Source organism: Oncorhynchus nerka, linkage group LG14 (assembly GCF_034236695.1).
Source record: "Oncorhynchus nerka isolate Pitt River linkage group LG14, Oner_Uvic_2.0, whole genome shotgun sequence".
NCBI classification, from domain to species: Eukaryota; Metazoa; Chordata; class Actinopteri; order Salmoniformes; family Salmonidae; genus Oncorhynchus; species Oncorhynchus nerka.
In genome coordinates this window covers 24730203-24743273 of record NC_088409.1, presented here as the reverse complement: position 1 = coordinate 24743273, position 13071 = coordinate 24730203, and the positions used below count along the sequence as shown (strand labels likewise).

The 13071-nt window shown below is 45.8% G+C and overlaps 1 protein-coding gene across 3 annotated transcripts in view; it reads right to left on the bottom strand.

The window, feature by feature from the left end:
• The window catches only part of cers2b (ceramide synthase 2b), a 68143-nt gene that overhangs the window by 18128 nt on the left and 36944 nt on the right, over positions 1-13071 (bottom strand). For all 3 annotated transcript variants that reach the window (XM_065027818.1, XM_065027817.1, XM_065027819.1), the window contains exons 4-5: positions 10840-10958; positions 362-419 (exon numbers count right to left, since the gene is read on the bottom strand). In XM_065027818.1, coding sequence (XP_064883890.1) covers positions 362-419; positions 10840-10958 — 177 coding nt within the window. The remainder of the gene's footprint in view (positions 1-361; positions 420-10839; positions 10959-13071) is intronic.

The following is a 13071-nucleotide window of genomic DNA, read 5'->3' as shown; positions in this document are numbered from 1 at the left end:
TCTTTCCCTCTATATATTAATGTGGCTTTATAATTCTCTTCCAGTGTCATTCGTAACTTCTTTATTAATCATGTTAGAAAAACATCAAATTGTATAACATTTGTTTTGGATACTCAGTTGTCCCTGATATAACCAGCCCTGTTGTTGACAAGGCTTCTATTCTATCTTAGTATCCTGTAACACATTAATGCTGTCAGTGAACAGGCTCTGTTTCTCCCATCAATGGTTTAACTAGGATCTAAAGTTGAAACGATGAGTTATGACAGAGGTCAGATGACACGATTGACCAATGTTGGTGTAGGAGATTAGCTTGGAGACAGGCGAGAGTTTTAAAGATCAAAGGTGAAACAGCAGTACTCACGTCAATGAGGGAAGCCAGGCCAGCAATGAAAGCAAGAAGGTAAAAGGTGAATCTCCAACTGCAAGAGACACACAATCATTGGACAACACACACACACAGACTTTATACTATAGTGCATTTGGAAAGTATTCAGACCCCTTGACCTTTTCCACATTTTGTTACGCTACAGCCTTATTCTAAAATTGATTAAATAATTTTTCCCCACATCAATCTACACACAAAACCCCATTATGACAAAGTAAAAACAGCTTTTTAGATATTATGGCAAATGTATTAAAAATACAAAACTTAAATATCATATTTACATAAGTATTCAGACCCTTTACTCAGTACTTTGTTGAAGCACCTTTGTCAGCGATTATGGTCTCGAGTCTTCTTGGGTATGACCCTACAAGCTTGGCACACCTGTATTTGGGGAGCACACCTGTATTTTGGGAGTTTCTCCCATTCTTCTCTGCAGATCCTCTCAAACTCTGTCAGGTTGAATGGGGAGCGTCGCTGACCAGTTTCTCCAGAAATGTTCGATCGGGTTCAAGTCCAGGCTCTGGCTGGGCCACTCAAGGACATTCAGAGACTTGTCCCGAAACCACTCCTGTGTTGTCTAGGCTGTGTGCTCAGAGTCATTGACCTTTTGGAATATGACCCTTCACCCCAGGCAGAGGTCCTGAACAGGTTTTTATCAAGGATCTCTCTGTACTTTGCTCCGTTCATCTTTCCCTCGTCTCCAAGTTCCTGCTGCTGAAAAACATCCCCAAAGCATGATGCTGCCACCACCATGCTTCACCGTAGGGATGGGTGCCACGTTGGCATTCAGGTCAAATAGTTCAATCTTGGTTTCATCAGAACAGATTTTTTTTTCAAGCAGGGCTGTCATCTGCCTTTTACTGAGGAGTGGCTTCCGTCTGGCCACTCTACCATAAAGGCCTGATTGGTGGAGTGCTGCAGAAATGGGTTCCCCGGGCCGTAGATGTGAATTATGGCAGCCCCCCGCAACTCTCTGATTCAGAGGGGTTGGGTTAAATGTGGAAGACACATTTCAGTTGAATGCATTCAGTTGTACAACTGACTAGGTATCCCCCTTTCCCTTTCTGGAAGGTTCTCCCATAGAGTGACCATAGGGTTCTTGGTCACCTCCCTGACCAAGGCCCTTCTCCCCTGATTTCTCAGTTTGACTGGGCGGCCAGCTCTAGGAAGAGTCTTACTGGTTCCAAACTTAGTTCATTTAAGAATGATGGAGGCCACTGTGTTCTTGAGGACCTGCAATGCTGCAGACATTTTTTGATACCCTTCCCAGATCTGTGCCTCGACACAATCCTGCCTCGGAGCTCTATGGACAATTCCTTTGACCTCGTGGCTTGGTTTTTCCTCTGACATGCACTGTCGACTGTGGGACCTTATATAGACAGGTGTGTGCCTTTCCAAATGATGTCCAGTCAATACATTTGACCAAATGTGGACTCTAATCAAGTTGAGAAACATCAAGGATGATCAATGGAAAAAGGATGAAACAGAGCTCAATTTCGAATCTCATAGCAAATGGTCTGAATACTTATGTAAATAAAGTATTTCAGTTTTTTATTTTGAATACATTTGCACAAATTTCTAAAAACCTGTTATCAGTTTGTCATTATGGGGTATTGTATGTAGATTGATGAAGGAAAAAATATATGTAATCCATTTTAGAATAAGTCAGCAGGTTGTTGTACAGTTGTACACACATTCTGTTAAACTGTAATGGATCAGTCCCGTGCAAACTTCCCAGCACACAATGGGAACAGTCATACAGTAGCCTCCCAGTTCAGTCTTGTCACAGATAGAAACCAGACCTCCAGTACTGTACAACACAACAACCTGCTGACTACAGATAGAGACCTCCAGTACTGTACAACAACAACCTGCTGACTACAGATAGAGACCTCCAGTACTGTACAACAACCTGCTGACTACAGATAGACCTCCAGTACTGTACAACAACCTGCTGACTACAGATAGAGACCTCCAGTACTGTACAACAACAACCTGCTGACTACAGATAGACCTCCAGTACTGTACAACAACCTGCTGACTACAGATAGACCTCCAGTACTGTACAACAACCTGCTGACTACAGATAGACCTCCAGTACTGTACAACAACCTGCTGACTACAGATAGAGACCTCCAGTACTGTAAAACAACAACCTGCTGACTACAGACAGAGACCTCCAGTAATGTACAACACAACAACCTACTGACTACAGATAGAGTCCTCCAGTACTGTACAACAACCTGCTGACGACAGATAGAGACCTCCAGTATTGTACAACAACCTGCTGACTACAGATAGAGACCTCCAGTACTGTACAACACAACAACCTGGTGACTACAGATAGAGACCTCCAGTACTGTACAACAACAACCTGCTGACTACAGATAGAGACCTCCAGTACTGTACAACAACCTGCTGACTACAGATAGACCTCCAGTACTGTACAACACAACAACCTACTGACTACAGATAGAGACCTCCAGTACTGTAAAACAACAACCTGCTGACTACAGATAGAGACCTCCAGTACTGTACAACAACCTACTGACTACAGATAGAGACCTCCAGTACTGTACAACACAACAACCTACTGACTACAGATAGAGACCTCCAGTACTGTACAACAACCTGCTGACTACAGATAGAGACCTCCAGTAATGTACAACAACAACCTGCTGACTACAGATAGAGACCTCCAGTACTGTACAACAACCTGCTGACTACAGATAGAGACCTCCAGTACTGTACAACAACAACCTGCTGACTACAGATAGAGACCTCCAGTACTGTACAACAACCTGCTGACTACAGATAGAGACCTCCAGTACTGTACAACAACCTGTTGACTACAGATAGAGACCTCCAGTACAACACAACAACCTGCTGACTACAGATAGAGACCTCAAGTAATGTACAACACAACAACCTGCTGACTACAGATAGAGACCTCCAGTAATGTACAACACAATAACCTGCTGACTACAGATAGAGACCTCCAGTACTGTACAACAACCTGCTGACTACAGATAGAGACCTCAAGTAATGTACAACACAACAACCTGATGACTACAGATAGAGACCTCCAGTACTGTACAACAACCTGCTGACTACAGATAGAGACCTCCAGTAATGTACAACACAACAACCTGCTGACTACAGATAGAAACCTCAAGTAATGTACAACACAACAACCTGCTGACTACAGATAGAGACCTCCAGTAATGTACAACACAACAAACTGCTGACTACAGATAGAGACCTCCAGTAATGTACAACACAACAACCTGCTGACTACAGATAGAGACCTCCAGTAATGTACAACACAACAAACTGCTGACTACAGATAGAGACCTCCAGTACTGTACAACAACAACCTGCTGACTACAGATATAGACCTCCAGTACTGTACAACAACAACCTGCTGACTACAGATAGAGACCTCCAGTACTGTACAACAACAACCTGCTGACTACAGATAGAGACCTCCAGTACTGTACAACAACCTACTGACTACAGATAGAGACCTCCAGTACTGTACAACAACCTGCTGACTACAGATAGAGACCTCCAGAACTGTACAACAACAACCTGCTGACTACAGATAGATACCTCCAGTACTGTACGACACAACAACCTGCTGACTACAGATAGAGACCTCCAGTACTGTACAACACAACAACCTGCTGACTACAGATAGGGACCTCCAGTACTGTACAACAACCTACTGACTACAGATAGAGACCTCCAGTACTGTACAACAACCTGCTGACTACAGATAGAGACCTCCAGTACTGTACAACAACCTGCTGACTACAGATAGAGACCTCCAGTACTGTACAACAACCTGCTGACTACAGATAGAGACCTCCAGTACTGTACAACAACCTGCTGACTACAGATAGAGACCTCCAGTACTGTATGACACAACAACCTGCTGACTACAGATAGAGACCTCCAGTACTGTACAACAACCTGCTGACTACAGAGAGAGACCTCCAGTAATGTAATCCATTTTAGAATAAGGCTGTAATGTTAAAAAATGTGGCAAAAGTGAAGGGGTCTGAATACTTTCTGAATGCACTTATAGGTACAGTAAAGAGAACATACACACATTCTGTTAAACTGTAATGGATCAGTCCCGTGCAAACTTCCCAGCACACAATGGGAACAGTCATACAGTAGCCTCCCAGTTCAGTCTTGTCACAGATAGAAACCAGACCTCCAGTACTGTACAACACAACAACCTGCTGACTACAGATAGAGACCTCCAGTACTGTACAACAACAACCTGCTGACTACAGATAGAGACCTCCAGTACTGTACAACAACCTGCTGACTACAGATAGAGACCTCCAGTACTGTACAACAACAACCTGCTGACTACAGATAGAGACCTCCAGTACTGTACAACAACCTGCTGACTACAGATAGAGACCTCCAGTACTGTACAACAACCTGCTGACTACAAATAGAGACCTCCAGTACTGTACAACACAACAACCTGCTGACTACAGATAGAGACCTCCAGTAATGTACAACACAACAACCTGCTGACTACAGATAGAGACCTCCAGTACTGTACAACAACCTGCTGACTACAGATAGAGACCTCCAGTACTGTACAACAACCTGTTGACTACAGATAGAGACCTCCAGTACAACACAACAACCTGCTGACTACAGATAGAGACCTCAAGTAATGTACAACACAACAACCTGCTGACTACAGATAGAGACCTCCAGTAATGTACAACACAATAACCTGCTGACTACAGATAGAGACCTCCAGTACTGTACAACAACCTGCTGACTACAGATAGAGACCTCAAGTAATGTACAACACAACAACCTGATGACTACAGATAGAGACCTCCAGTACTGTACAACAACCTGCTGACTACAGATAGAGACCTCCAGTAATGTACAACACAACAACCTGCTGACTACAGATAGAAACCTCAAGTAATGTACAACACAACAACCTGCTGACTACAGATAGAGACCTCCAGTAATGTACAACACAACAAACTGCTGACTACAGATAGAGACCTCCAGTAATGTACAACACAACAACCTGCTGACTACAGATAGAGACCTCCAGTAATGTACAACACAACAAACTGCTGACTACAGATAGAGACCTCCAGTACTGTACAACAACAACCTGCTGACTACAGATATAGACCTCCAGTACTGTACAACAACAACCTGCTGACTACAGATAGAGACCTCCAGTACTGTACAACAACAACCTGCTGACTACAGATAGAGACCTCCAGTACTGTACAACAACCTACTGACTACAGATAGAGACCTCCAGTACTGTACAACAACCTGCTGACTACAGATAGAGACCTCCAGAACTGTACAACAACAACCTGCTGACTACAGATAGAGACCTCCAGTACTGTACGACACAACAACCTGCTGACTACAGATAGAGACCTCCAGTACTGTACAACACAACAACCTGCTGACTACAGATAGGGTCCTCCAGTACTGTACAACAACCTACTGACTACAGATAGAGACCTCCAGTACTGTACAACAACCTGCTGACTACAGATAGAGACCTCCAGTACTGTACAACAACCTGCTGACTACAGATAGAGACCTCCAGTACTGTATGACACAACAACCTGCTGACTACAGATAGAGACCTCCAGTACTGTACAACAACCTGCTGACTACAGAGAGAGACCTCCAGTAATGTAATCCATTTTAGAATAAGGCTGTAATGTTAAAAAATGTGGCAAAAGTGAAGGGGTCTGAATACTTTCTGAATGCACTTATAGGTACAGTAAAGAGAACATACACACATTCTGTTAAACTGTAATGGATCAGTCCCGTGCAAACTTCCCAGCACACAATGGGAACAGTCATACAGTAGCCTCCCAGTTCAGTCTTGTCACAGATAGAAACCAGACCTCCAGTACTGTACAACACAACAACCTGCTGACTACAGATAGAGACCTCCAGTACTGTACAACAACAACCTGCTGACTACAGATAGAGACCTCCAGTACTGTACAACAACCTGCTGACTACAGATAGAGACCTCCAGTACTGTACAACAACAACCTGCTGACTACAGATAGAGACCTCCAGTACTGTACAACAACCTGCTGACTACAGATAGAGACCTCCAGTACTGTACAACAACCTGCTGACTACAAATAGAGACCTCCAGTACTGTACAACACAACAACCTGCTGACTACAGATAGAGACCTCCAGTAATGTACAACACAACAACCTGCTGACTACAGATAGAGACCTCCAGTACTGTACAACAACCTGCTGACTACAGATAGAGACCTCCAGTACTGTACAACAACCTGTTGACTACAGATAGAGACCTCCAGTACAACACAACAACCTGCTGACTACAGATAGAGACCTCAAGTAATGTACAACACAACAACCTGCTGACTACAGATAGAGACCTCCAGTAATGTACAACACAATAACCTGCTGACTACAGATAGAGACCTCCAGTACTGTACAACAACCTGCTGACTACAGATAGAGACCTCAAGTAATGTACAACACAACAACCTGATGACTACAGATAGAGACCTCCAGTACTGTACAACAACCTGCTGACTACAGATAGAGACCTCCAGTAATGTACAACACAACAACCTGCTGACTACAGATAGAAACCTCAAGTAATGTACAACACAACAACCTGCTGACTACAGATAGAGACCTCCAGTAATGTACAACACAACAAACTGCTGACTACAGATAGAGACCTCCAGTAATGTACAACACAACAACCTGCTGACTACAGATAGAGACATCCAGTAATGTACAACACAACAAACTGCTGACTACAGATAGAGACCTCCAGTACTGTACAACAACAACCTGCTGACTACAGATATAGACCTCCAGTACTGTACAACAACAACCTGCTGACTACAGATAGAGACCTCCAGTACTGTACAACAACAACCTGCTGACTACAGATAGAGACCTCCAGTACTGTACAACAACCTACTGACTACAGATAGAGACCTCCAGTACTGTACAACAACCTGCTGACTACAGATAGAGACCTCCAGAACTGTACAACAACAACCTGCTGACTACAGATAGATACCTCCAGTACTGTACGACACAACAACCTGCTGACTACAGATAGAGACCTCCAGTACTGTACAACACAACAACCTGCTGACTACAGATAGGGACCTCCAGTACTGTACAACAACCTACTGACTACAGATAGAGACCTCCAGTACTGTACAACAACCTGCTGACTACAGATAGAGACCTCCAGTACTGTACAACAACCTGCTGACTACAGATAGAGACCTCCAGTACTGTATGACACAACAACCTGCTGACTACAGATAGAGACCTCCAGTACTGTACAACAACCTGCTGACTACAGAGAGAGACCTCCAGTAATGTAATCCATTTTAGAATAAGGCTGTAATGTTAAAAAAATGTGGCAAAAGTGAAGGGGTCTGAATACTTTCTGAATGCACTTATAGGTACAGTAAAGAGAACATACACACATTCTGTTAAACTGTAATGGATCAGTCCCGTGCAAACTTCCCAGCACACAATGGGAACAGTCATACAGTAGCCTCCCAGTTCAGTCTTGTCACAGATAGAAACCAGACCTCCAGTACTGTACAACACAACAACCTGCTGACTACAGATAGAGACCTCCAGTACTGTACAACAACAACCTGCTGACTACAGATAGAGACCTCCAGTACTGTACAACAACCTGCTGACTACAGATAGAGACCTCCAGTACTGTACAACAACAACCTGCTGACTACAGATAGAGACCTCCAGTACTGTACAACAACCTGCTGACTACAGATAGAGACCTCCAGTACTGTACAACAACCTGCTGACTACAAATAGAGACCTCCAGTACTGTACAACACAACAACCTGCTGACTACAGATAGAGACCTCCAGTAATGTACAACACAACAACCTGCTGACTACAGATAGAGACCTCCAGTACTGTACAACAACCTGCTGACTACAGATAGAGACCTCCAGTACTGTACAACAACCTGCTGACTACAGATAGACCTCCAGTACTGTACAACACAACAACCTGCTGACTACAGAAGGAGACCTCCAGTACTGTACAACAACCTGCTGACTACAGATAGAGACATCCAGTACTGTACAACAACCTGCTGACTACAGATAGAGACCTCCAGTACTGTACAACAACCTGCTGACTACAGATAGAGACCTCCAGTACTGTACGACACAACAACCTGCTGACTACAGATAGAGACCTCCAGTACTGTACAACAACAACCTGCTGACTACAGATAGAGACCTCCAGTACTGTACAACACAACAACCTGCTGACTACAGATAGAGACCTCCAGTACTGTACGACACAACAACCTGCTGACTACAGATAGAGACCTCCAGTACTGTACAACACAACAACCTGCCAACTACAGATAGAGACCTCCAGTACTGTAAGACACAACAACCTGTCAACTACAGATAGAGACCTCCAGTACTGTAAGACACAACAACCTGTCAACTACAGATAGAGACCTCCAGTACTGTACAACAACAACCTGCTGACTACAGATAGAGACCTCCAGTACTGTACGACACAACAACCTGCTGACTACAGATAGAGACCTCCAGTACTGTACAACAACAACCTGCTGACTACAGATAGAGACCTCCAGTACTGTACAACACAACAACCTGCTGACTACAGATAGAGACCTCCAGTACTGTACGACACAACAACCTGCTGACTACAGATAGAGACCTCCAGTACTGTACAACACAACAACCTGCCAACTACAGATAGAGACCTCCAGTACTGTAAGACACAACAACCTGTCAACTACAGATAGAGACCTCCAGTACTGTAAGACACAACAACCTGTCAACTACAGATAGAGACCTCCAGTACTGTACAACAACAACCTGCTGACTACAGATAGAGACCTCCAGTACTGTAAGACACAACAACCTGTCAACTACAGATAGAGACCTCCAGTACTGTACAACAACAACCTGCTGACTACAGATAGAGACCTCCAGTACTGTACGACACAACAACCTGCTGACTACAGATAGAGACCTCCAGTACTGTACAACAACAACCTGCTGACTACAGATAGAGACCTCCAGTACTGTACAACACAACAACCTGCTGACTACAGATAGAGACCTCCAGTACTGTACGACACAACAACCTGCTGACTACAGATAGAGACCTCCAGTACTGTACAACACAACAACCTGCCAACTACAGATAGAGACCTCCAGTACTGTAAGACACAACAACCTGTCAACTACAGATAGAGACCTCCAGTACTGTAAGACACAACAACCTGTCAACTACAGATAGAGACCTCCAGTACTGTACAACAACAACCTGCTGACTACAGATAGAGACCTCCAGTACTGTACAACAACAACCTGCTGACTACAGATAGAGACTCCAGTACTGTACAACAACAACCTGTCAACTACACTAGTGATTGTGATGTTAACTACAGGTTGTTATCTACACTAGTGATATTAACTACAGGTTGTTATCTACACTAGTGATATTAACTACAGGTTGTTATCTACACTAGTGATATTAACTACAGGTTGTTATCTACACTAGTGATATTAACTACAGGTTGTTATCTACACTAGTGATATTAACTACAGGTTGTTATCTACACTAGTGATATTAAGGGGAGGTTGTTATCTACACTAGTGAGTGATATTAACAGGTTGTTATCTACACTAGTGATATTAAGGGAGGAGGTTGTTATCTACACTAGTGATATTAACTACAGGTTGTTATCTACACTAGTGATATTAACTACAGGTTGTTATCTACACTAGTGATATTAACTACAGGTTGTTATCTACACTAGTGATATTAACTACAGGTTGTTATCTACACTAGTGATTGTGATATTAACTACAGGTTGTTATCTACACTAGTGATTGTGATATTAACTACAGGTTGTTATCTACACTATTGATTGTGATGTTAATGTCAGTATTAGTGTAACACAGCCACTGTCTCAGTCCAATAACAATGACACACACTGTTGGGATATAAATTGATTCTGCTGATAGGGCCAAACTGTCTCCTGGAACTGGTGAGGGATGTGAGGGGCGTGCGGCATGTGTGTGTGTGGCCTGGGGGGTAGGAGGAGCCTTGATAAAACCAGGCTGGCAATATAATGAGTGTCAGATATACTGTAAATAGACTCATGCTTTAACACTCAGACATGTGCTCACAGGCCAATGTCAGCATGTGTGTGTCTGTGCATGTGGGTGTGTTGGTGACAGATTGGCATTGAGCAGCTGTTCGTGAAGCTGTTGTGTTGTTATCTTGTTTTGTGCCTGTGTTCATGCATGTGTGTGTGTGTGCATGTGTGGGAGTGTGTATGCATATAGGTATTTGTGTGTGTGTGTGTGTGTGTACCTGGCCTCTTTGAACTTCTTCAGTAGACTGGGTCGGTCCTGGTTCCTGCGTCTCCTGAACCATCTCTGCACCTGTCTCTCTGAACAACCTGTCTGCTTACACAGACTGTCTATAGAACTCTGTAGGAGGGAGGGAGAGCGGGGGATAGGGGGAGAGAGAAAGGGAGGAGGGAGGGAGAGCGGGGAATAGGGAGAGAGAGAAAGAGAGGAGGAGAGAGAGCGGGGGATAGGATAGGGGGAGAGAGAAAGGGAGGAGGAGAGAGAGCGGGGGATAGGGGAGAGAGAAAGGAGGAGGGGGAAGGGAGGGGAGAGGGGAATAGGGGGAGAGAGAAAGGGAGGAGGGGAGAGAGAGATAGGGGGAGAGGGGATAGGGGGAGAGAGAAAGGGGAGGGAGGGAGGGAGAGCGGGGGATAAGGGGAGAGAGAAAGGGAGGAGGGAGGGAGAGCGGGGGATAAGGGGAGAGAGAAAGGGAGGAGGGAGGGAGAGCGGGGAATAGGGGGAGAGAGAAAGAGAGGTGGGAGGGAGAGCGGGGGATAGGGGAGAGAGAAAGGGAGGAGCGAGGAGAGCGGGGAATAGGGAGAGAGAAAGGGAGGAGGGAGAGAGAGAGCGGGGGGGATAGGGGGAGAGAGAAAGGGAGGAGGGAGGGAGAGCGGGGGATAAGGGGAGAGAGAAAGGGAGGAGGGGGAGGGAGAGAAAGGGAGGGGGATAGGGGGGAGAGAGAAAGAGAGGAGGGAGGGAGAGCGGGGGATAGGGGAGAGAGAAAGGGAGGAGGGAGGAGAGAGGGGGATAAGGGGGAGAGAGAAAGGGAGGAGGGAGGAGGAGAAGAGGGGGGATAGGGGGAGAGAGAAAGGGAGGAGGGAGGGAGAGCGGGGGAATAGGGGAGAGAGAAAGGGAGGAGGGAGAGAGAGCGGGGGAATAGAGGAGAGAGAAAGGGAGGAGGGGGGAGAGAGAGGGGGATAGGGGGGGAGGGAGAGAAAGAGAGGTGGGAGGGAGAGCGGGGGATAGGGGGGAGAGAGAAAGGGAGGAGCGAGGGAGAGCGGGGAATAGGGGGAGAGAAAGGGAGGAGGGAGAGAGAGAGCGGGGGATGGGGGAGAGAGAAAGGGAGGAGGGAGAGGAGAGCGGGGGATAAGGGGGAGAGAGAAAGGGAGGAGGGAGGAGAGAGCGGGGGATAAGGGGAGAGAGAAAGGGAGGAGGGAGGGAGAGCGGGGGGATAAGGGGAGAGAGAAAGGGAGGAGGGAGGGAGAGCGGGGGGATAGGGGGAGAGAGAAAGGGAGGAGGGAGGGAGAGCGGGGAATAGGGGAGAGAGAAAGGGAGGAGGGAGAGAGAGCGGGGAATAGAGGGAGAGAGAAAGGGAGGAGGGAGAGAGAGCGGGGGAATAGAGGGAGAGAGAAAGGGAGGAGGGAGAGAGGGCGGGGGAATAGAGGGAGAGAAAAGGGAGGAGGAGAGAGAGAGCGGGGGATAGGGGGAGAGAGAAAGGGAGGAGGGAGAGAGAGAGCGGGGGATAAGGGGAGAGAGAAAGGGAGGAGGGAGAGAGAGAGCGGGGGATAAGGGGAGAGAGAAGGGAGGAGCGGGGGATAAGGGGAGAGAGAGAGCGGGGGATAGGGGGGAGAGAGAAAGGGAGGAGGAGAGAGAGAGCGGGGGATAAGGGGAGAGAGAAAGGGAGGAGGGAGAGAGAGAGCGGGGGATAAGGGGAGAGAGAAAGGGAGGAGGGAGAGAGAGAGCGGGGGATAGGGGGAGAGAGAAAGGGAGGAGGGAGAGAGAGAGCGGGGGATAAGGGGAGAGAGAAAGGGAGGAGGGAGAGAGAGAGCGGGGGATAGGGGGAGAGAGAAAGGGAGGAGGGAGAGAGAACGGTAGAAAGGGATACAGTTTAGCATAATGATTTGTGTGGTGCTGTATACAGATGTAGGATCTTAATTTGAGTCAGTTTGCTACAGCAGGAAAATAATTCTGCAGCAACAGGATATGTGAATTATTATATGGATTATAATTAGGGGTTGATACATTTTTCATTAGGGCAAATCAAGTCTGAAATGACAAACTTTAGAAGCCTTTTTAAAACTCAAATACACAAGTTTACATTTCCTGCTGTGCTGAATTCTTTTTGCAACAAAAAACTGAACAAATTAAGATCTGTAGCAATTGTGTAGTGTTAATGTGTTCATGTGTGTGCGTGCGTAACTGTGTACATGTGTCTCTGTGCTTGCGTGCATTGGTGTAGTCTTTTTTAATTGTG